This window comes from Rosa rugosa, chromosome 2 (assembly GCF_958449725.1).
Source record: "Rosa rugosa chromosome 2, drRosRugo1.1, whole genome shotgun sequence".
Taxonomy (NCBI): domain Eukaryota; kingdom Viridiplantae; phylum Streptophyta; class Magnoliopsida; order Rosales; family Rosaceae; genus Rosa; species Rosa rugosa.
The window spans coordinates 32,543,253-32,565,905 of NC_084821.1; the positions used below are offsets into that span (position 1 = coordinate 32,543,253).

At 46.7% G+C, this 22,653-nt stretch overlaps 2 protein-coding genes across 2 annotated transcripts; both read left to right on the forward strand.

Moving 5' to 3' along the window:
* Positions 1-416: 416 nt before the first annotated feature.
* On the forward strand, positions 417-1,821 carry LOC133730640 (uncharacterized). The gene is made up of 3 exons (XM_062158192.1): positions 417-626; positions 759-1,296; positions 1,631-1,821. Exons 1-3 carry the CDS (start codon positions 417-419, stop codon positions 1,819-1,821), a joined length of 939 nt encoding a protein of 312 aa, XP_062014176.1.
* Positions 1,822-4,074: 2,253 nt separating this feature from the next.
* On the forward strand, positions 4,075-4,887 carry LOC133730641 (uncharacterized). The gene has a single exon (XM_062158193.1). The coding sequence runs from the start codon at positions 4,075-4,077 to the stop codon at positions 4,885-4,887; it is 813 nt and encodes a 270-aa protein (XP_062014177.1).
* Positions 4,888-22,653: the final 17,766 nt, after the last annotated feature.

Genomic DNA, 22,653 nt, shown 5'->3' on the forward strand with positions numbered 1-22,653 from the left:
TTTCTTCTTTTTTGATACGCTTAGTTTTTACTGAAGTTCAGCAATAGTTGTTTATAGTAACTTGTTTTTGTTTTGTTATGTGATTTTGGTGTTCCAGACTCCTCTATTGGGGGCAATATGTGTCTATTGGGGGGCAATATGTGTCTATTGGGGGGCAACAGTGGTTTGATTTTGTTTTGTTTTTTGCTTTTTTTTTTTTTTTTTTTTTTTTTTTTTTTTTCAGGAATATGGATAGTTCCTTAATTGGCTGTTAATTGCACTCATTCTGGACAAGGCTTCATGTTTCGTATTAATCAATGTATGAGCTATGCTCATTTGTTTGAATACATTTGTGAACGCTTCAAGTTTTCTGCAACTGATGGTATTGAGCTTCATTATTCTCTTCTTTTTTTCTTCACAATGATGATGATTTCCAAATGCCGTTTAGCGGTGCCAAGATTTACAAGTTGGATTGTGTTGATATTACGGTGTTGAAGAATAGTGTAAGTTGCAGCAAAAAAGCTTCTGTTTCATTTGAAGATAGCTGCTCTGGTATTGTGGATGAAGATGATTACCTCACTGAGGCATTTAGGACTGAAGTTCAAAAGTCTTACTTGTCAAATGAGTGGGCTAGTTACATTCAATGTGTAGGGCAGAAATTTTGTGGTGGTTCCCCTGAGTTTTGAGACAAGCTCAGAAAGTATGCTATTGAAGTTGGGTTCAGCTTTGTGTTTATTAGAAATGATTGGGACATAATTCATGTGGTTTGTTCCAATTAGGGAACCGAAGGATGTGAGTGGAATGTCCGTGGTTATGTATTGCCTGCAAATGGATGCTTTATTATTGGTGAGTTGGACAATGTCCACTCTTGCAAAGGTGTTCTTCAGAAGCAAAAACATGAGCTTTTGGGATCGAAAATTGTCAAGACATGTATTGAAGAGGACATTAGCTATAACTTGTCATTGAAGCTGAGGGAAATTATCAGCAAGTTCAAGTCAGCTTATGGGTTTGATATATCATACAAGGTTGATTGGAAAATAAAGCAGAAGGCTAGGGAAATGATTTATTGTTCTGAGGCTGATTCATTTAACATGCTAACTTGGTATAGGGAAGCTGTGTTTGAGACTAACCTGGGATCTTCTTTTGTTTTGGAAGTTGATCCATTGAGTAATCGATTTCAGAGGCTTTTCCTAGCTTATGCAGGCTGCATTCAAGGCTATGAATTCTGTCTTCCTGTGTTGTATGTCGATGGCACTTTTGGGAAGAGTGTCTACAAGGGGCAGATTCTTTGTGCAACCGGAAAGAATGGAAATCATGGTAATTTTCTGATGTCTATGTTCTTTTATTGTTATTTTTGTTGAAACTTTGCAGCGGCATGCTCCTGTTAGTGGTGCAGCGTGCCACGCTGCAATCATGTATTGGCCCCCAATAGACATCTATTGTTCCCCAATACTCCTTTATTTTCTTGTGATTTCTTTCCCCTTTTTGTTTCTTTTATGTTTATTATTGTTTTTGGATTCTTTTCATTGAAAATGTGGAGCGGCACGCTCCCGTTGGCGGTGCAGCGGCACGCTGCAATCATCTATTGCCCCCCAATAGACATCTATTGTCCCCCAATAGACTTACGTCTTTTTTTCTTTACTTTTTGTAGGTTTCTTTCCTCTTGCAATGTGTGTCTGTGATTCTGAGACGGATGCTAATTGGTCCTTTTTCTTCAAACACTTGAAGAGCTTGCTGGAACCTCATGGTAGAGTGATTATGTTTATTAGTGACCGAGGTGTTGGACTGTTTAGTGCTTTTGATAAGATATTTCCTGGTAATCCTCATCTTTTCTGTTACTGATATGAGCATTTTAATGCGATGTTTTAACTGCATTTCCCTACATTTTCTGCGTTATTTCCTTAATAAAACTCTGTTTAGGAAAGTTTCCATTCTTCGATTGGGAAAGTTCCTATTTGTAGAAAGTTTCTATTTTGTAGTTTCTATTTTTCATTTTAGGAAAGTTTCCATTTTCAGTTTAGGAAAGTTGCCATTTTTCATTTTAGGAAAGTTTCTATTTTTCATTAACGGTTTCTATTTTCAGGACCTCGGAGCTAAAAAGTGGAAATGAACTCACGAAATGAAAGAGGAGCTTGCAAACGTTAAGGGGAGCAAAAATGAGACACAAAGGGCCACAGAAACGAGCAGAAATGAAGAAAAGAAGTTTTCCTGCTTCAACCAGGAAACCCTGCGAAAAGGAGGAGAGCATACCAAGCAAGTTTTCAACGCAACCATGAAAAGGAAATGGAAAAATGAAGTGTCATGACGTTGGAAGGTGATAAGGCTTGAAGTTGACGCAACAAGGCCCAAGAACTCTCAAGACTTTGTGGATTTTAGGCAAAATGGATCAAGGCCCATAAAAGCCCATGAAATTAGGGTTTGTGACGCAAAGATTAAACCCTAGAGAAGTGTTGCCGTCCAAAGCCAAGAGATAAACAAGGAATTGGCGTGAAAACCAAGCAAGAATAAAGAAGATTTCGGCAAGAGATTTTCTAGGGCAATTTTTATGGAAAGAAAATATACTTGGAGACTTATCTTGGGGATTTGCCGTGAGAAACTATAAAGGAAGAAGGAAGCAACGTGAAACCCTAGCATTTGATGGCAAGAGATGAGACTTTTAAGGAAAGCAAAAGTGTGGAGACCAAGAAAAGTGCTAAATGGCGTCTAGATACATTCCTAAAATCCCTAAAGGTAGTTGGCCGAAATAAAAGAGAAAATCAGAATATTATCAAGGAATTTCGGCAACTAAATAATAGGGAGATATTTTAGAGAATTTTGTGATTGGTTGGACCACCTCATAGGGCTTATGTGGCAAGCAAGCATTGGAGGAAGCTATGTGGAATTTTCAGATTAATTCCATGAGATTTACATGGCTTGGAGAGCAAGAAGGCCGTGCTCCTATATAAACTCTTCCATTGTGACGTTGGGAGACATTAGACTCTCCATACATTTTAGAAAAATCAGAAATCTCTCTTGGAGCCGTGAGCATCTTCATCCCTCTCTCCATCCTCTAGTCATCTCCACGGGTTCAAGCAAGGCCAAGGGAGAAGAAGAGCCGTGAGCATCCATCATCCATCACCATCCTTGAAGCTTGCTTTCGAGATTCAAGAGACCACAACGTTAATCATTCGTCCTCATCATCATCCACGGTGTAATCCGATTCTCCTTTGTAAACCTTGTTTTGAATTCGTTGGTTATGAACTAGTTGACATATATGTTTGAACAAAGTTATTATTTCTGGAATTTTATGATTAAATGAGAATTTTCGATTCCTATATTGTGATTCTTGGTTGCTTTTGTGAGTTTGTTTGATTAAATTTGCTTGATAGATATCCTTTGTGTGTTAATCTTGTGTGGTTCGAAACATATAGGGTTTATGCATAATTGTTGCTAGGTTTAAGAACATAAATCAACTTTTTGCTTTGTGTAAACTTGAATCCAAGTAGTAAAGGTTTTGGACAAAGATCGAATTTAATTGAAGAGGATTGCAATTAGGTGGACTTTTCCATACTAAGTTGTACACTTGAGTTGATAGTCTTTCTCTATGTGTAATGCGTTAAACATGTTATGATTATCTAGCTTTCTAGAGCTTGAATGCATGTTTGATAGGATTGATCTAGGTGCTTTCACTTAGGTTAATTAGCATTGAAAAGTAAAATATGGGAAATCGTTTGCTTTCTAACGTTTCACATGATCAACTCCTTTCTCATGACTTAGATGAACAATATTAGGGTTGAATCGAATTTGATTGTAATTTCGGTTTTGATCTTTGTTTCTCTCATTCCATCCTTGTATTTATGTTTTTGTGTTTTAATTTTTTTCTTTACTTAGTTTATTTTCGAAAACCAAAATCCAAAACCCCCTCTTTTTCGTAAATATGTTTATAATTTATTTTATTCTTGTAAATAATATACTCTGTATTTTGAATGACAGGTGTACCCTCAATCCCCGGAATAGAACGATCCCTATTTACTATATACTAACGATGACATTTTCAGGGTTAAATTATGCGCTTGCTTTGAGCGTATCAGTTACAAGCACTTGGCGCATAACCTTATGAGTAAATACAATGGTAAAGGATCTTCTGTTTTGAAAGATGATGTTAAAAAGAAGTTTTTTGAGTTAGCATATTCATGTACTGAAAAGGAATATCGTTTCCATTTAAGAGAGTTGAGAGAAGTTGGTGGCGCTGATATTATAGATCCATTTCTTGCTGATATGCCTCTTGAAAATTGGTGCAGCGCATTTTTCCCTGGATGCCGTTATGGAATTATGGCTAATAGTATAGCTGAATCTTTTAATGCTTGGTTTGCTGTTGAGCGTGAGATGCCAGTTTACACTATGCTTGATCAGACTCGGATTAAGGTGATGCAGATGATGGGTGAAAGGAGAGACGAGGCTCAGGTTTGGACATCACAACTTACTCCTGTTATGGAGGGTCGTTTGAAAGAAGGTATGGAGAAAGCTTGCCGTTTCAATGTGCATTACTCCGATACAAATATTTATGAGGTTAGATCAAAGTATTCTTATGTTGTGGACCTTGAAACTCCTTCATGCTCGTGTAAAAAATGGCAGATTAACTGCTTCCCTTGCTACCACGGTCTCGCTGCAATTCAAGCTGCCTCAATGGATGTTTATGCTTTTATTGATAAGCATTTTCATGTTGATTATTACAAGAAGTGCTATGATTTTCCAATTTATCCAATATCTAATGTTGACATGGCTTTTTTGGAATCTGCAAGCAATGACTCCATACTTCCTCCGAACACAAAGAGGCCACCTGGGAGGCATAGGCTCAAGAGGTTCAAGTCTAGAGGAGAGTGTGAAAAGAAGCTCATTCGTTGCGGCCGATGTGGCAAAATGGGCTAGCATAACAAGAAGACCTACACTGAACCTAATGTAAAGTTGTCAATTGTTTTAGCATTCTGTTTAGTTGTATTAGGGGGCAGTAACAGGCTATTGGGGAGCAATAGATGATTTTATCTAGGGTCAGTATAACATTTTTGCTTTCGAAGATTATTGACATTGATTGGTGCTTGAGTATTGTTGCTGACTGAGAAATCGATTAAGTTTTTCAAGAACTTGTATTGAGATTTTTTCCGGTTCCTCTATCCATTTTGATTTCATTTTAACTTTTCCATTAATAGAGCAGTTGATTTTATGTTTATTTTCATTTTAACATATTTGGTTTTGAGTTGCAAGTTTTTCTAACGTGTTGTGAAAGCAAACTGACCCTACAAACATCTATTGGGGGGCAATAGACATCTATTGGCCCCCAATAGAATCTAAGTTTTGGAAGGTTGAAGTTCAACAGGTGTGGAATTTTTACACTTGCATATTGCCAATGTAGTTTGATGTCCTACTGTCTTATTTCTGACCCTCTATACAAGCTTTATTGGGGGCCAATAAGGGTCTATTGGTCCCCAATAGAACCTGGTTTCTGAGGACTAAATGCACCAGGTACGTAATATCAGCCTGTATTTTAAATATTGACATGTGTGATATGCTCAACAGTAATAACTAAAAACAAATTCTTTCAACTTAACAGAAAATATATTGAAAAGCTTTCAAATCATCTCAAAGTAGTAGTATTAATATTCCAAATCAAAATAAGTTCAACTGAAACTAAGTGCATAAAATCTACATTTTCTAGCTTTCTGCGTTTCCTACAGTAAGTGCAGCTTCTTGATGGTATCTTTCAACACTCCAACCACGTTCCTCCTTTGCAAACCTCTCAAGAATTGTTTTCCTCATGTCATCGGCTTTCTTCTTGTTGGGTTCCACTCCGTGAACTATGCTTTCCATGAAATGGAGTGTACATACATGTACATTTGCAAGCATAATTAGCTATAATGGGCCACGCTCATTGTACCGCCAAAGGTACTAATTCCAACCAAAGGAATGACATGCAAACACACCGCCAGGCGGGCTACCACCTCAGCGTCGGATCACCTCCAGATCACCGCCGACGCGCCGCGCCAAGATAGCATCAGAAGCTTCTGAAGCTGGGAACTGAAGCACATCAGTCCCACATCGAAAACAAGGAGGAGGTCAGCCTCCTCCTCCCTATAAAAGGTTCTCTCCTCTCTCCTCATTAATTACGCATTCAATACTTACCTACTGTTACTTTGTCAACATAAATACATTGACTAACTTAGGCATCGGAGAGTTGAAGACCGCCCAGCGCGGTCTCCCTCTGACGCCCTTTGTATTTTACTTGACAGGTAGCGGAAGCTTTGAGAGCACCACAAGTATCGATCCGCCCACCGGATCAGCGTTAACAAAGGTTCAGCTACCGCCGAACTTTTAGACATTAACATTGGCGCCGTCTGTGGGAAGCCTTGAACAAAAGGTCATCCCACCACAATCACCATGACTAACGGTAGCGGGGGAAATGCTGAAGAGCAGGCAGACCATTCTGTCATCCCCCAACCCTCCGACCCAGCGGTAGGCGTTAACCGCGCACTATTCACAACCCCGGCCAACCCCGGCGGTGAGGCAAATCCAAGCAGCAGCCGCCCGCCGGGCCAAGATCTCGTCACTATGTAGGAGCTAGCACTGGCGGATCTTCATAAGGCAAACAGAGAACGTGAGGAGGAGCGCAAGGAAAAGGCTGAGGCCGAAAGACAGGTGGCTACGCTCATGGCACGTTTTGAGGAACTAAAGAGGACGCTAGAGGCCACCGCCCGCCCAGCACAGAGCGAGCAGTCACGTAGCACCAGGCATAGTCGACCCGGCACCGGCACATTTGTACCGGGGCCGGTCATACAGATGCAAGTACCGCTGAACCCACCTGAGTTGTTGGGAATGGGACCACCGCTGACAGGACCCGCCCCGAATTTCACCCTGAAATCCGAAGTGGACCTGCGGGGCCCACCTTAGAAGAAATTTTGCCAAAAATTAGGCAGAACTTCCCCTAAAGTGGACAACCCAAAACCTGTAGAAAGAGAATTTACACTTCTAAATCACCCATCCTTATTCTCTTGGAGCCACCCTGCTCCCCCAAACAACATCAACCAAATTCAAAACACACAAATCTCAACTTAATAACCTTAATTCCGCAGGTAATCAGAGCAATTCTAATAGAAAGGTAAATGAGGAAAACCTAATTCAAGGCACTCGCGGAAGCCATACTGTTGACTATGCCTCGACTCCATGTACGCCCGACCTCAACTAATTTCTCCTGCACACTGGGCATTTGAAACCGAAGGGCCCAGGGGAAAGTACATAAAAACGTTAGCGTGAGTGGACAAAAATAAACAATTTAAAACCAAATGTATTTTATACTTTCCCACATTTATTTCTTTAAAAATCCCGATGCATGCAACAATTTAAAGAAACACAACTTTAGTTCAGCTCAAGAAAACTGACTAGCCCCGCTAGCCACAACCAAGCAAAGAGGAAAGAACTCTGATACTCAAGAAAATAAGACTAGCCCCGCTGGTTAAGGGAATCGGACTAGACCCCGCTAGCCCAGCAATAATATAATGAGTAGGGGAAGATGATAGCCATACGAATAAGCCACTCAGGCTTGGGTGATAGCCTCCCAGGCTAAAGAACTCCCATAACTCCCGTAATATACCCTTACGCCACTAAGTGTAGCGATAGGATACTGGGCTACAGAATTACTGTCACAGAGACAGTAACCTGCGCCACAAAGGCGGAAGGGCTACGGTGATCCCATCACCGCGCCACAAAGGCGGAAAATCAATGCTAGCATGATAAAATCACCCCTCAGTATGGCGCAGGGAAACATAACCGAAAACCAAGTAAATCCATAAATACATAAGGCTTCCCCAACTCTCGCAAATGAATTTCCAACGACGTGTCCCACACGCCAAGAGTATCATCATGATTCGAAACAAAACCAATTCCAAAATCATCATCGAGGCATTCCCAATGCCAAAACCGAAAGTCAATAAACAAACAAGAAATAATTCCATCGAAATCTCATTTCGAAAATCTTTCAGAGATCTCAAATCGGTGAATGAAAAATAAATATGAAATTCCGGAAATCACCTCGGAAAAGAATTCATTGAAAATCACAATATCAGAATTTCAAATAATAATTATAATCAATTTCTGAAAATCAATTCATATTCTCAAAAACAACTCATAAATCCAAATCCGAGCATAATAAGTTCATATCCGAAACTCATGAAAAATCAATGTCAAATTATAATCCAAGACAAAATATCATGCTCGATAAATAAAACGATAATTAAATAAACCAATAATTTCAAAATAAATGCATGCATCATTTACTTAAAAACAAAAGTCCACTCACAATACTATTCCGACGATCACGTATACGAGTTCCTTCATCGAGCCAGGGCTCGGTACGACATCCTGTACACGATTATATTCTGTGAATAATTATTCAACAATTTAATATAATTCCTAAACTCAATTCCTCATAAATTACATCTCCCATTCTCCTCGGATTCAGCCCAAATTATACCACTAATACCAATTCGTTAATTTAAAGGTTCCAAAGCAGAACCGAGAGATATCCGACGGTCAGATTCTCGTAATTCGATAATCGAAACCCTAAACTTCAAAAATTCATAATTAATTCCAAGCTTCTCCAAAAATCACCAAACTTCACATACAAGCTCTACAACATTTATAGAATTTAATGGGCTAAAAACTGGAATTAAAACACTGCCCTACACGCCTCCACGCGCCACCCACAGTGGCGGCGCGTGGGGCTCACGCGCCGGTGGCCACCACCTCCAATGACCACCAAATTTTGGCAGCACCACCTACTCATCACACCCAACGATTTTCATAACTACAACATGTTCCAATTTTACCTTTAAGTGATCGAATTTGGCCGGTGAAGAAAACCCAGAAATTCCAAGAACCCAAGGATCGGGTTTCGATCAATTCTCCATCTACACTGCAAATCGTGGCTCAAGGCTAGGGGCAAAATGATCCTTGGCAAAAACCGCACCTTCGACGGTGGTTTGGTGGCCGGAAACGGTCGGAACCGCCGGAAATCGACGAAACTTCCGAATTGCTACAGTAGATTTCCAAGCTTCAATTCATGCTTCTACGGCCAAATCGCGACGACCCACGACCACCAGCATGTGAAGGAGGAGGAGGCGAGTCGGCAGCCGCCGGTGTCTCGCCGATTGGTGGCCGGACGACGGCAAATCGAAGGAAAAAGGGCAGAGGGCCGACGCGGGGGAAGAGGGAAGGAGAGAGAAAATCTCGGGGGGTAGGTTTCCGAAAATGGAAACCTACCACAGTAACTTTCCATATATATAGAAAGTTACCGTGAACAGTAACCGTGAACAGTACTTAAATCTTTCGCATACGAACTCCGATTTTTACGCACCACATATGCACGCGCTCGGTTTAACGTCCTCTACGACTTCCATGAAGAACATTTTCCCAAATTTTGACCCGAACAAAAAGTCAACTTTTAGGGCCACTAAAGTTGCTGAAAAAGAGTAAAAGTAAAACAAATTACCGTTTACTGTCCAAATGACTAGTAAACCGGTGAATTTGGGTTCGGGACGTTACAACCGCCCATCCCCCAGCTAATGATAGAGCAGGAGGTGGAATCACTGCCACACACCAACCGCTCGGAAGCTAGGGCGAGGACTGAGGGCAATCCGCCTGCGCCAGACCCAGCGGATTATTCAGACTGATTCCGTCGGCGATGCAACCGCCCAGATATTGGAAAGGATGCACCAACTGGAGCAGAGGTTGATCCGGGCGGAGTCGGGCGCCCCAGCGCCAACTCAGAATCCACTTTTCGCCTCCAGACCTGGGCCCTTCACCGCTGCGATTCTGCAAGCTATCAGACCAGCGTCTGCAAAAACCCCAAAGATGTTGCATTACGGCAGAATGTCTGATCCCTTCGTCCACATGGACACCTTCAAGAAAGTCACCAACAACAAGGGATTCGACGACGCCACCCTGTGCCACTTGTTCAGCTAGACATTGGACGGGGAGGCGATGAGCTGGTTTTTCGAGTGTCCGCCAGGGTCCATTGACTCATTCCATGCACTGTCACACGCCTTCCTCTCTCGGTTCATCCTATTGTCCGCCGGACATCACAACACAAGTCAACTGTTTTGCGTCAAGCAAGGGGCGGACGAGTCACTGAAGGCCTTCGTCACAAGGTGGCGGGCGGCAGCGTCTCAGTGCCGAGACCTAGACAAAACAATGGCATTGGCGGCCTTCAAGCAGGGACTCCTTAAGGGGCCATTCCTCTATCACCTCAATTACAATCATCCTAATGCGGTGTATGACCACGTCATGAGTGAGGCGGTCATCCATGCCCAGGCGGAATTCCTCACATATGGAGAAACCTCACCGCCACCAGCAAAGACAACACAGCCATCCTCCAGTCATCAGGAAACCGCTATCAAGACCCCTTCAACACCGCCAACTGACAAGAAGAGGGAGTGGCAGCAGGGCCACCACCAGAACAAGCGGCAGAGGGACCAACATTACAACAAGGGCAACCGCCCAACCCATGGGGATAACCGCAACAAGCAGGCGGAGTCCTCGCAGCGGTATGCAGTGTTCACGGTCCTCACGGCCTCGTATGAAGACATCTACAATCAGTGCAAGGATCAGATCCCACCGCCACCCCCTCCAAAGTACCCAAAAACGGGCAAACCCAGGAACATCGGCAAGTGGTGCAAATACCACGAGGACAGCGGCCACAATACCAACAGCTGCAATGCTCTCAAAACGGCCATTGAAACCTTGTACCGTGACGGCAAGTTAGAGCAGTTCAAGGTGCGCCAACCACCACCAGTAATTGCCAACGTTGAGACCTTGGGCCGCATCAACACCATCGATGGCGGTGCTCCAATCACCAGCATGTCTCACAGGGCAAGAAAGCGCTATGCACGCGCTAATCATCCAAAGGAGGTATGCAACATCCGCTACGAAAGGTCCGCCAAGCTCCCAAAATCAGGTTGGGAACCAATTACCTTCTCGGAGGAGGAGGAGCGCGGGGTGCATCTACCGCATGACGACCCATTCTTGGTCGACGCCATTCTTGGCAAATTCTTAGTAGGGAGAATCTTGGTGGACAGCGGGTACGCTGTCAACGTCATCTTCAGTGGATGCTACAACCACCTCAAGCGGAACAAGAAACTACTCCAGGACCACGAGCCACTGCTCAGCTTCTCCGGCGACGTCACACAACCGCTGGGGTCGGATTACATGCGACTGGTTATTGGTACTAGTCCATGCATGGCGGAGGTACATACGGAATTCATTATTGTCGATTGTTTCAGTTCGTACAACGCCATCATTGGACGACCAGCGCTTAACAAGCTCAAGTGCATCATCGCCGGATACATGCTTCTCATGAAATTCCCCACACCCAACGGCACGGGCTGTGTGAGAGGAAGTCAACAGTTGGCTCGAGAGTGCTATTCAACAACTGTAGCGCGATCAGCGCGCCGCCATGAAATTCTGATGGTGGGCAATTAGGCACCAAACATCTTTGAGGATCCTAGGGATGAGGAGAAGAAGTATGTCAAGAATGAACCGGTCAACCCGGAGACATCGTTGAAAGTTGTCTGCATCTCGGACGAGCACCCTGAGCGGACGGTCCGCATAGGGGCCCAACTAGACCCAGAGGTAGCGGCGGAGCTCACGCAATTCCTGCGTGATAACGCCGCCGTCTTTGCATGGTCCTACGCGGACATGCCAGGTATCTCTCCTAAAATTATCACTCATAAGCTGACCATCAAACCCTCCTTTTATCCCATCAAGCAGAAGCGGAGGGCCTTTGATGAGGAAAAGTACCGGGCAATAAGAGAGGAGGTTGCCAAGCTCTAGGACATTGGGTTCATCCGCCAAGTCGTCTATCCCCAGTGGATCTCCAATTTGGTAATGGTCAAGAAGCCCAGCGGCAAATGGCGGATGTGTGTCGACTTCAAAAATCTCAACAAGGCATGCCCAAAGGATAGTTTCCCGCTGCCTCGTATCGATCAGCTAGTCGACGCAACCGCCGGACATGAGCTCCTCAGCATGAAGGACGCTTTCTCCGGATATAATCAGATCAAGATGCATCCCGGCGACCAGGAATGGACCACCTTCACCACCGACAAAGGCCTCTACTGCTACAATGTCATGCCTTTCGGTCTGAAGAACGCCGGTGCAACTTATCAGCGGTTGATGAACGCCATGTTCGCTGAGCATATGGGAAAAATCATCGAGGTCTACGTGGACGACATGCTAGTTAAGAGCATAAAGGCCAGCGGACATGTGGCAAACCTCAAGATCATAGTAACCATTCTCCTGGCCTATGGTATGCGTCTCAACCCAAAAAAATGTTTCTTTGGAGTCACCGCCAGCAAATTTCTGGGTTACATCGTCAGCGAGCGAGGCATCGAGGCTAACCCGGACAAGGTACAGGCCATCCTTAACCTGGCGGACCCTGAGTATAAGGTGGACGTCCAATGTCTCTAGGGCAAGTTAACCGCCCTTTCTCGATTCATCTCCAGACTCACTGATAAGTGTGCCCCATTCTTCAAACTCCTCAAAACGACTCACAAAAAAGTCATCAACTGGAACCCAGAGTGTCAGGCGGCGTTCCAGGGCCTGAAGGAATACTTGGCGGCAGTCCCTCTCCTTTCTGTCCCTGTGCCAGGAGAGACACTGTTCATCTACCTAGCGGTCTCGGTATCGGCGGTAAGTTGCGCCATTGTACGGCGGGAAGGCCAAGAAGAGCTCCCAGTGTTCTACGCCGGCAGGGGCATGAACGGAGCAGAAACAAGGTATCCTCCCTTGGAGCAACTAGCCTTAGCACTCATCATTGCCGCCAGGCGCCTCCGCCAATACTTCCAGGCTCACACAATCCATGTGTTGACCAATCAACCGCTGAGGCAAGTAATGCAGAACCCTGAACACTCAGGGCGCCTCAGCAAGTGGGCCATTGAGCTCAGCGAGTTCGACATAGACTACAAGCCAAGAACCGCCATGAAGGGCCAGGCAGTAGCGGACTTCATCGCTGAACTCACCGAGCGTCAGCCAGAACCCGGTACCGAGACAGAGCCCGGAACAGAAATGGTAACCGCTAAGGAAGCAACTCCCCCACACTCGGATTGGAACCTGCACGTGGACGGCTCCGCCAGCGCCAAGGCAAGCGGCGCCGGAGTCATCTTAACAGGACCCGGGGGACTGAACGCGGAGTACGCGTTGAAATTCAACTTCAAAGCTTCAAACAACATGGCGGAGTACGAGGCACTCATCGCCGACCTGCTCCTCGCCATTGACTCAGGGGCTGACAGCGTCAATATATTCAGCGACTCTCAATTAGTCGTTAACCAGGTCAACGACTGCTTCCAGGCCAAGGACCAACAGTTAGCGGCATATTTGGGGTACGTCAAAACGTTGCTCAAAAAGTTCAAATTTCACACCATCACACAAATCCCCAGGGAAAAGAACGCCAAAGCTGATTCACTGGCGAGACTGGCAACCGCCCAACCACATCAAAGTCCAGCGGACACAAGAGTGGAGTGCCTTGACAGGCCGAGTATCACAAAGACCCTGGCGGAGATCTTCAGCATTAAGGTCAGTCCCAGCTGGATGGACGAGATCATTGCATACAAGCGCAGCGGCACATTGCCAGAAGATAAGGTCCAGGCGAGACAGCTCAAGCGGAGAGCAACCCGCTACAACATCCAGAATGGCAAGCTTTACCGCCAGGGATTCACCCATCCCAACCTCCGCTGTCTAACCCCAGAGGAGGGAAAGGTCGTCCTAGCGGAAATCCATGGCGGAGAATGTGGAAACCACTCAGGCGCCAGATCCTTGGCCAACCGCACAATGTGACAGGGCTACTTCTGGCCCACACTTGGTGATGACGCCCGGCGGATTTCGAGGTCTTGCCACAAATGCCAACAATTTGCAGATCTCCCACATGCACCGGCAGAACCGCTGTCCATCATCATCGGCCCATGGATTCACTCCACGTGGGGCCTCAATTTGATGGGAAAATTCCAAACCGCCAAGGGCCAGTTCAAGTACATTATTGTTGCCATCGATTACAACAGCAAGTGGATAGAGGAGGAGCCACTGACGGCAATAACTACCGCCAAGGTAATTCACTTCCTCTGGAAGAACATCTACTGCCGCTATGGTGTCCCACATACAATCATTACAGACAACGGCACGCAGTTCAACAATAAGGAACTCATCTCATTTACCGCCAACTTGGGCACCAAGTTGAGTTTTGCATCTGTCGCCCACCCCCAAACCAACGGCCAGGTCGAAGCAGCAAACAAGATAATCAAGAAGCTGCTAAAAAAGAAACTCGACGACGCCAAGGGTTTATGGGCGGAGAGGCTTCCAGAGGTCCTATGGGCCATCCGGACAACTCCAACTACCGCCACCGGCGAAACTCCTTTTTGTATGATGTTCGGCACAGAGGCGGTCCTACCTGTTGAAGTAACTCAGCCTACCGCTAGGGTCGAAGGCTACTGCCCAGACACCAACAGCGACGGCGTCAGCCTGGACAGGGACCTCCTAGAAGAAAAAAGACACAAGGCCCATTTGCACAACTTGCAAAACAAACGGCTGGTATCGCGTTTCTACAACGCCAGAGTCAGAGCTCGGAACCTCCAATTGGGAGACTAGGTAATGAAGGAAGTCATTCCGCCACCAACAAAACTCCGCCCAACTTGGGAGGGCCCATACAAAATTGTGGAAGTCGTTAGCCCAGGCACCTTCTACTTAATGGACAAGGATGGCGTCACGACGACCCACCCTTGGAATACCGAACACCTTCGGTATTACTACAAATAGTCATCCGCTACCCAGGAGCATCTTGACTTAGCTAAATTTTTGTTCAATATTTAGCTAAGGGAAGCTACCCAACGGGTACTACCCCACTTTTGTACACGCTGATCAATCAGCTATCAATGAAACGAGGAATTATTCAAACCATTGTTACCAAGTCTAGCACTGAGGGTAACTGGCAACGCCAGCAATCGTCAGCGGACCTCGTCCGCTACGTGGTGCACTTGGACCAATCTTAATTCCTTTAATGTTTCATTGATTGACAAGAGAAAAATATAAGTCAAGGTACTAACGATACAAACACATCATAGCAAACACGAATTCAAAACTTCATTTCATTTCAAAGCATTCATCACAAGTTGTTATGCCTCAGCGGCTACAAAAAAAAGAGAATATAATGCGGTTCCAGCTGGCTTCAGAGGTTGCCCTCGGCATCTTCTGCCTCAGCATGCGGCGGCACGATCGCTCGACTCGTTTGATCGGACCCTCGGGCTGTCGGACTTGGGGTCTCTATAGTGCCGTCCGCCCGGGTGTGCGCCGCCAGGAATCCAGTACGCGACACCTCCGACGGGGTGGGATTGGGAGTCTGCTGGGACCCTTCCGTCGGATGTACACCACTTTCTCCACTGCCTGAGCGGGCGCCTCCCGCTGGGGCAGGCACGACATCTTTCTCCGGCGGGGCACTCTTGGCCGGCAGCGCATCGGGCTGTGACGCTTTGGCGAAGTCGATGGCGCTCTTCCGCTTCAGCATGTCTATGTTCCCTAGGGCCCCAGCCTTCGCTGACTCTGTCATCGCCTTCGCATACTCCGCTGACTGCTTAAATGCTTCAACAGCGGCGGCCGCGTCTGTATCCCCTTCAGCCCTCAGGCGGGCAACCTGGCCTTCCAGCCGCTTCAGCTCCGTCACCTTGGCGGCGGACTCCCGCTGCACGATAATGAGTTTCTTGTCCTTAGCGGCTATCCGCTCCTGCAGCAGGGCGATGTCCTCCTCCAACTTGGAGACGCGGTCATTCCTCTCCAAGTCCCGCTCGATGGCCACGGTGAGCTTACCGCGGGCGTCGGCGAAGTCACATTCCGCCTTGGCCAGCCGCCTTTCTGTCTCCGCCAGCTTCTCCCTCGCCTCCGCCAGCTCCCTCTGGAGGCTTTGAATCTCTTCCCTGAGCTCCCCTTCGACCAGAGGCTGCTTCTTCACCGCCTCAAGCATGTCGTGCAGCCCAGCTGATATCTGACCAAACGCCGAGCTGTAGGGGGATCGGTCAATCGCTGTCGGGCGCAAGATCCCAGCTAGGCCGCCAAACCCTAGCCTTTCGCACAGATGGAAGAGGAACTCCCTCTCACCATCTGTCATAAACTCCGTGTAGGCGGCGAAGGAGTCCAAGTCACTGGCGGCGGGTGCCTCCCCTTCCACCACAGCAGCTTTCGACGGGGCTTGACGGGCCTTCTTCTGCTGCCGGCCCCCGATAGTCTCCACATCCTCCCCCTCTTCCTCGTCGGGGGAGTCTATATGCCGGCGCTTCCTCTCAAGCACCCTTGTGTTCCCGCCAGTGGCCCTCGTCACCCTCGCCGGCGGCTCCTCCCTGAGCGCAATGACTGTCTCCGCCGGCTGCACCACCCTCTCCTTTTGAGGGCCACGCCTGTTGGCGGGTACCCTCTCCTTCTGAGAAGCCGCTGTTGCGGCCCCCTTTTTGCCGCCTGCCACGGGAACCCCAGCTTGAATGACGGGCAGGCCGTCGCCACCCAGATGGGAGTGGTGCGGCATTGGCAGCACCACAGGAACCTCGGACTGGCTTACCGCCAGGGTCTCGGGGTTCACCAGGGTCTTCTGGGCCGCCAGACCCTCGGCGTACATCGTCTCCAGGAAGTTGTCAACCTCCGCACGATCCATCGCTTTTTCGAAAGCGTCGCGGCTGGCTTTATTGCCTGGCGGAGTTTCTAAAAAATAAAAAATAAACCAGTCAGTCTGGGCTACTTATTACAAAAAAAAAAAAAAAAGAGCAGTATGGTGGAAATTTCTTACCAACGAAGCGAGTTAGTTTCTGCTCGACTAACAACTCCCAACCAGTCAGAAGTCGGAAGTCCAGCAAGTTGCGGTTCCGCCAACAACCTCTGATCCGCGCCACGCGACACTCCTCCTTGCGCGTTAGGTTGTACCGCAGTCCCGCTACACAAACACAAGTCGATTAGTAAAAGTACGTCTGCAAAATACAAGAACCCGCCAGCTACGTTCAGCGGAAACTGGTTACCAACCTCGGATAGGTTGGAACTCCGACTTAATCCTAAACGTCGGCCCTTCCTCGTTCGCCACAGCCTGATACTCCCACCCCTCTGTGGCGACGCAGAAGGTCCCCCGCCAGTAGGACATTGAATCCCTTAGATTCTCGATCAGCTTGGGCGCTCCCTGGCGGCGGCTCAAGTTCACTTGCCCCATGCAACCCTGGCGCTTCACGTAGACCAGCTCGTAGAAGTGAAGCACCTCCGCCACAGTAGGCCCTTCACATCCGGATAACCGCCACAGTGAGTTCATCGCCAGCATCAACCGCCACATGTTGGGGAAAATCTGACCGAAGGCAAGGCCAAACTCGCACACCAGGATTTGGAGATTTGGCACCAGCGGGAGTGTCACTCCTTGGCGGAATATCGCCTCATGCACGGCCGCAAATCCCTCTGGGAGAATCGACGCCTTCTCATCCACCGTCGGCGGGCGCAGCTTCACCGAGCCCGGCAACCGGAACGTCTTCTTCATTCGAGTGACGGCGGCGGCATTCATCCGCCCTCCTGCCTCGTCAACGGCGGTGCCATCCTGGAGGAACCACGCTGACTCAGCATTCTCCCCCGCTGTTTCTTCTTCCCCAGCGGAGCCGCTGGCAGCGCTATTGCTCGCCAAACGCTCGTCGCGCCTAACTTTGGCAGCAGCGGCCTCACCCGCCCTAGAGCTCTCTGGACGTGGACCACGACCCATAGCTACTTCCCAAGGTATGGTCTGTAGCGGCTCAACCTCTAGCGGTTCTGGCAGTGAGGTTCCTGCATGGGCAGACGGATGCAACGAGTCAATAAATATCCTATCCGCCGCGCTGAACGACACGTCAGACCCGGAATCCTCACTGCTCGAAATCTCTATGACGTTAGCCATCCCAAACCCTAAAACCCACACCAGTTAGCACAAACACAGATCTAGCCTATTCTTACATCAGTTATAGCCTAGAACATCAAGAACAATTTACCCAGAAAATGCCAAAATAAGAACAAACACACTCAACCCAGATTCGACCATCTAGCAAATCCCTAAGCGCCAACTCTCTGCCAACCACCATAACCCACCCCCCCCCCCCCCCCCAAATCTCACTTCACACCTCAGAGCACACCAAAGAAGACCAGAAGGCACCCCAAAAACATAATCAAAAATAAACCCAGCAACCAACAGATCCAATAAAACAGGAGCAAGAATCCAAATACCAACCTTGGTGGAGAAAGCTCCGGTGTGATGGTGGGCAGTAGCCTTCAGTGGGGAAAATCTTCGACTCTCCGGGGGCGATACCTCCAAACTCCGGCAACCTCTTTCTTCGGTATCGGACGAACACAGAGCTTGAAGACGACGACTCAGGTTTGAAGTTTTCACAAAGTGTCAAATCTCGACAGAGTTCCCCCCTTTTTATGTCAACATCAACGCGTTCTAAGCCGTCCGCTCAAAAACGACATCACACGACAGCCGTACACGTGTCGCAGACCTCCACTTACTCTCCGGATTAACCGAGGCGTCGCCTCGGTTACGAAATCCATAATTACTATCATTTATGGTGAGAAGACGGCCAGGCTTAGGAGACAAGCCTCCGCACGCTAACCCTCTGCGGGTTGGACACGTGTCAACCACCACCAGACGAAGCGTCTGGTGGAAGTAACCACTTGGATGACTTCACCAACCGTCTGAAGTCTCCGCTGAGCGAAACCCCGCCAGCGGAACTTCTCCCTTGTCATCCTCCAAGTGACGAAGTCTCCGCTGAGCGAAACCCCGCCAGCGGAACTTCTCCCTTGTCATCTTCCAAGTGACGAAGTCTCCGCTGAGCGAAACCCCGCCAGTGGAACTTCTCCCTTGTCATCCTCCAAGTGACGAAGTCTCCGCTAGGCGAAACCCCGCCAGCAGAACTTCTCCCTTGCCATCTTGCAAGCGGGGCGTCTTCTGCTACACACCTCTAGCGGAACCCCCTTTTCAACTTGCAAGCTGCGTGCTTTGTTCAGCGCAATATCGCTCAACTTGCAAGCCACGCCTCACTCTAACAATGACCGCCACGCGGCGTTACGGTTAGACCGTCCCTACGGGACACGGGGACTTATCAACAGTCTACGACGGCTCTGATCAGGCATGTTGACCCCCGTCACTCGGCTACTAAGATTGGGTTCGCTACCCAACACCCTCTGCTCCGTGCAGCTCCCCCTCAACAAACAATTTGTCGACCATCCGGAGGTCTATCTTAGCCAGGGAGTGGGGGACTCCCTGGGGGGCCTAGCAGGGGCCCACCCGAAAGGGTATAAAGTGTTTGCTCACTAAATCCATGGTTGACAACGCACTGACGCTAATTATGCTCTTGCAAGTCTAGCGGAAGAAAACGCTTCAAACCGCCGAGCAACTCCCCAACCAAGATTGCCCTCCTTGACTGGGGACTTGGGGGACTTGTACATACATGTACATTTGCAAGCATAATTAGCTATAATGTGCCACGCTCATTGTACCGCCAAAGGTACTAATTCCAACCAAAGGAATGACATGCAAACACACCGCCAGGCGGGCTACCACCTCAGCGTCGGATCACCTCCAGATCACCGCCGACGCGCCGCGCCAAGATAGCATCAGAAGCTTCTGAAGCTGGGAACTGAAGCACATTAGTCCCACATCGAAAACAAGGAGGAGGTCAGCCTCCTCCTCACCTATAAATGGTTCTCTCCTCTCTCCTCATTAATTACGCATTCAATACTTACCTACTGTTACTTTGTCAACATAAATACATTGACTAACTTAGGCATCGGAGAGTTGAAGACCGCCCAGCGCGGTCTCCCTCTGACGCCCTTTGTATTTTACTTGACAGGTAGCGGAGGCTTTGAGAGCACCACAAGTATCGATCCGCCCACCGGATCAGCGTTAACAAAGGTTCAGCTACCGCCGAACTTTTAGACATTAACATGGAGCATAAAAGTCCCACAGTCCCCCCTGTAAAGCATGAATTAAAGTTAGCAATAGACCTCATGAAAAGTGCTTATTGCCCCCCAATAGACCCCTATTAGGAACCAATAGACTGAAAACTTGGCACAAATGTATCAATTAAATTGTTATTTTTCACATCATAAACAAATATTAAAGGATTTTGAGGCACTTACGATGAGGTTTTTTGCTGAGAGCAGTTGAAGTCTTCTACAAGCTCGTAGTCCTGTTTGCCGATATGATTATCCAAGATCCACCTTTTGACCTCTTTCTCTCTTTCTGTCATTTCTTCAACCTCGGTGATAAATTCTCCTTAAGCGTCCTCACCTTTACACTTTTCTCTTGTGTTCTCTTGATCCTGGCTGTCAGCGTCAAATTTTCTGGCTGTCATGTTCACATCGCGGATGAACCTCCTTATGTGCTTTACCTGTTTGATACAGATTTATAAAGCATAAATAGACTTTCTAAATTTGACCATTTTGAAAAATAAACACATTGTTTGATATTATTACTTACCACCCAGTTTGCATTGGTGTAGTGGTGATTATCTTTTGTCCATTCCTTCTTTGGAGGCAGCATAGAGTTCATGTGAACAAAGCGTTTTTTCTCATTGTCGATGATAAGCTGTGTGTAGTGCTGGCTGTAGCAATGGTGGATCGGGATAAGCACCTTGGGGTAGCTGAAGTTACTCCACAGTTGTTCAATTAGAAATAACTCTATTTCAATCTCGTGGCCTTTAAAGTCATCTCCCAAAAGGCTATTTCCTCCTTTCTTGAAGTCTGCCAGTTTCTTTTCATGTTGAACAACGTAGTACTGTACAGGAAACAGACACATATTAAATCATTCAATTGTTAATTTAAAATTTGTTTTCGTGCCGCGGTGCAGCGGCACGCTGCTATTTTTGTTTCATTACTTACCGCCGCTTCAATGTGCAGCAATCCAATCTGAGTCTTCTTTTCTTTCAGTTCATTCTGCAATATTTCAGTGTAACCCTTGATCACTTGCAATCATTCAATTTGTTAGTATTATATATGTGAAGTTCAGCACCTATATTGCCCCCCAATAGGCACATATTGGGGGCCAATATGTGCTTATTGGGGGGCAATAGATGACTATTGGGGGCCAAAACAAACAAAAATTTAAAACTTACACTAATATCCACATCTTCCTCTTGGATGATAATCTTCATGTCTCTCCTTGTTACCCCTATTATGCCATTTGTACTTGTCCAGTAGGTATATCTGCACAAACAAACAAAAAAGTGTAGTTATTACGAGTCTATAACCCATTAATATTCAAATTTTAATAGTTATGCTATGCACTCACGAATTGTCATCGACCATCTCAAAGAATTGCTGGTAGTGTCTTGCGACTTCAGGCTCTAAGGTTTTCCATGTGTACTTCTCGCAATTCACATCTTTATTTTGGATTGGCTGCTGCACTTGTTTCCGTTTCTGCAGGTTTGTTGCCAGCTTCTGTTCGGCTTTCTTTCTCTGCTTTGGCTGTTCTTGTGGAGCAGTCTTTCTTTTCTTTCCGTAAGTTTTCAAGATCTCCGGAGTGTCATACTCAAAATCCTCATCCTTGTCCTTAGTTGTTGCCTTTCTCTTGTTTTGTTTCACGTTCCTCTCGATAGAATGCATGGCAACCCTTTCCTTCTGTATTGGGACCGATGGTACTGCTATTTCTTTTCCAGCTTTCTTCTCTTTGATGTCTTCTATCTTTGCGGCAGTTTCATTCTGCTCTGGTTCTGCCATTTCTGCCGAATTAGCTGCTTCGAGAAGTGTCGACACAATTATATCTATTTTAAACCTGTATTGGGGGGCAATAGACATCTATTCCCTCCCAATAGAGACATTTTAAACCTTGCATTGGGGCCCAATAGATGTCTATTCCCCCCAACACACCAGAAAATTTTGTATTATTGAGGCAGCCAGAAAGAGTTGTCGGATGATCTGTTCGGTACCTCTGAAGCCCATCCATCAGAAAATCGAGTACCATCTTTGCCCAATTGAAGCTGTTTATGTTGTCTAGGTCTTCACAAGCGTTGATGAGGTCCCATGTTAAGGTTGTAGATGTCCTGCTGAAGAGGAATGCATTGAAGAGCTACATGGTAAGCAGTGCCGCAATTATCTTGGGATTAGCCTTTTTCTTCTTCTTGAGCTCCTTGGTGAGTGCCTCTTCTAGTTCAGGTTTGATTACTGTTTCTTTCCTCATATTGACGTCAAATATCGAAGATGCCTTCCGTTCCTCCTTGAGCACCTTCTTGCTCAGATCCCATTCAATACCAGTTGTTGGCAGGTCAAACAATTCATTTATGTCTTCCAATGTTATTTCCATTTCTGTTTCCCCAAACACAAACTTGGCTTTTTTAACATCAAAGTACTTCAGTATAATCTCCAAGTCGGCCTCATGTTTGTGTAGCTGAGTTTCGGTGAGCTTCTTCTCGAAGAATGGTTGGATCATCCCCCAAAATACAGTAGTACTCAAAATATCCCAAGCCTCTTTTGGAATTTTGTCTCTGTATGTGTCAATCAATCTCCAGAAAGCACTTAGCGTGATTTTCTGTTGCCTGCACTCGATCTTTGCCTTTTCTTTTGTATCTTGTTTCTTCTTCCTTCCCCCTTTCTTTGGCTTTTTCTCTTTTGTCCTTGACTTTTCCCGTA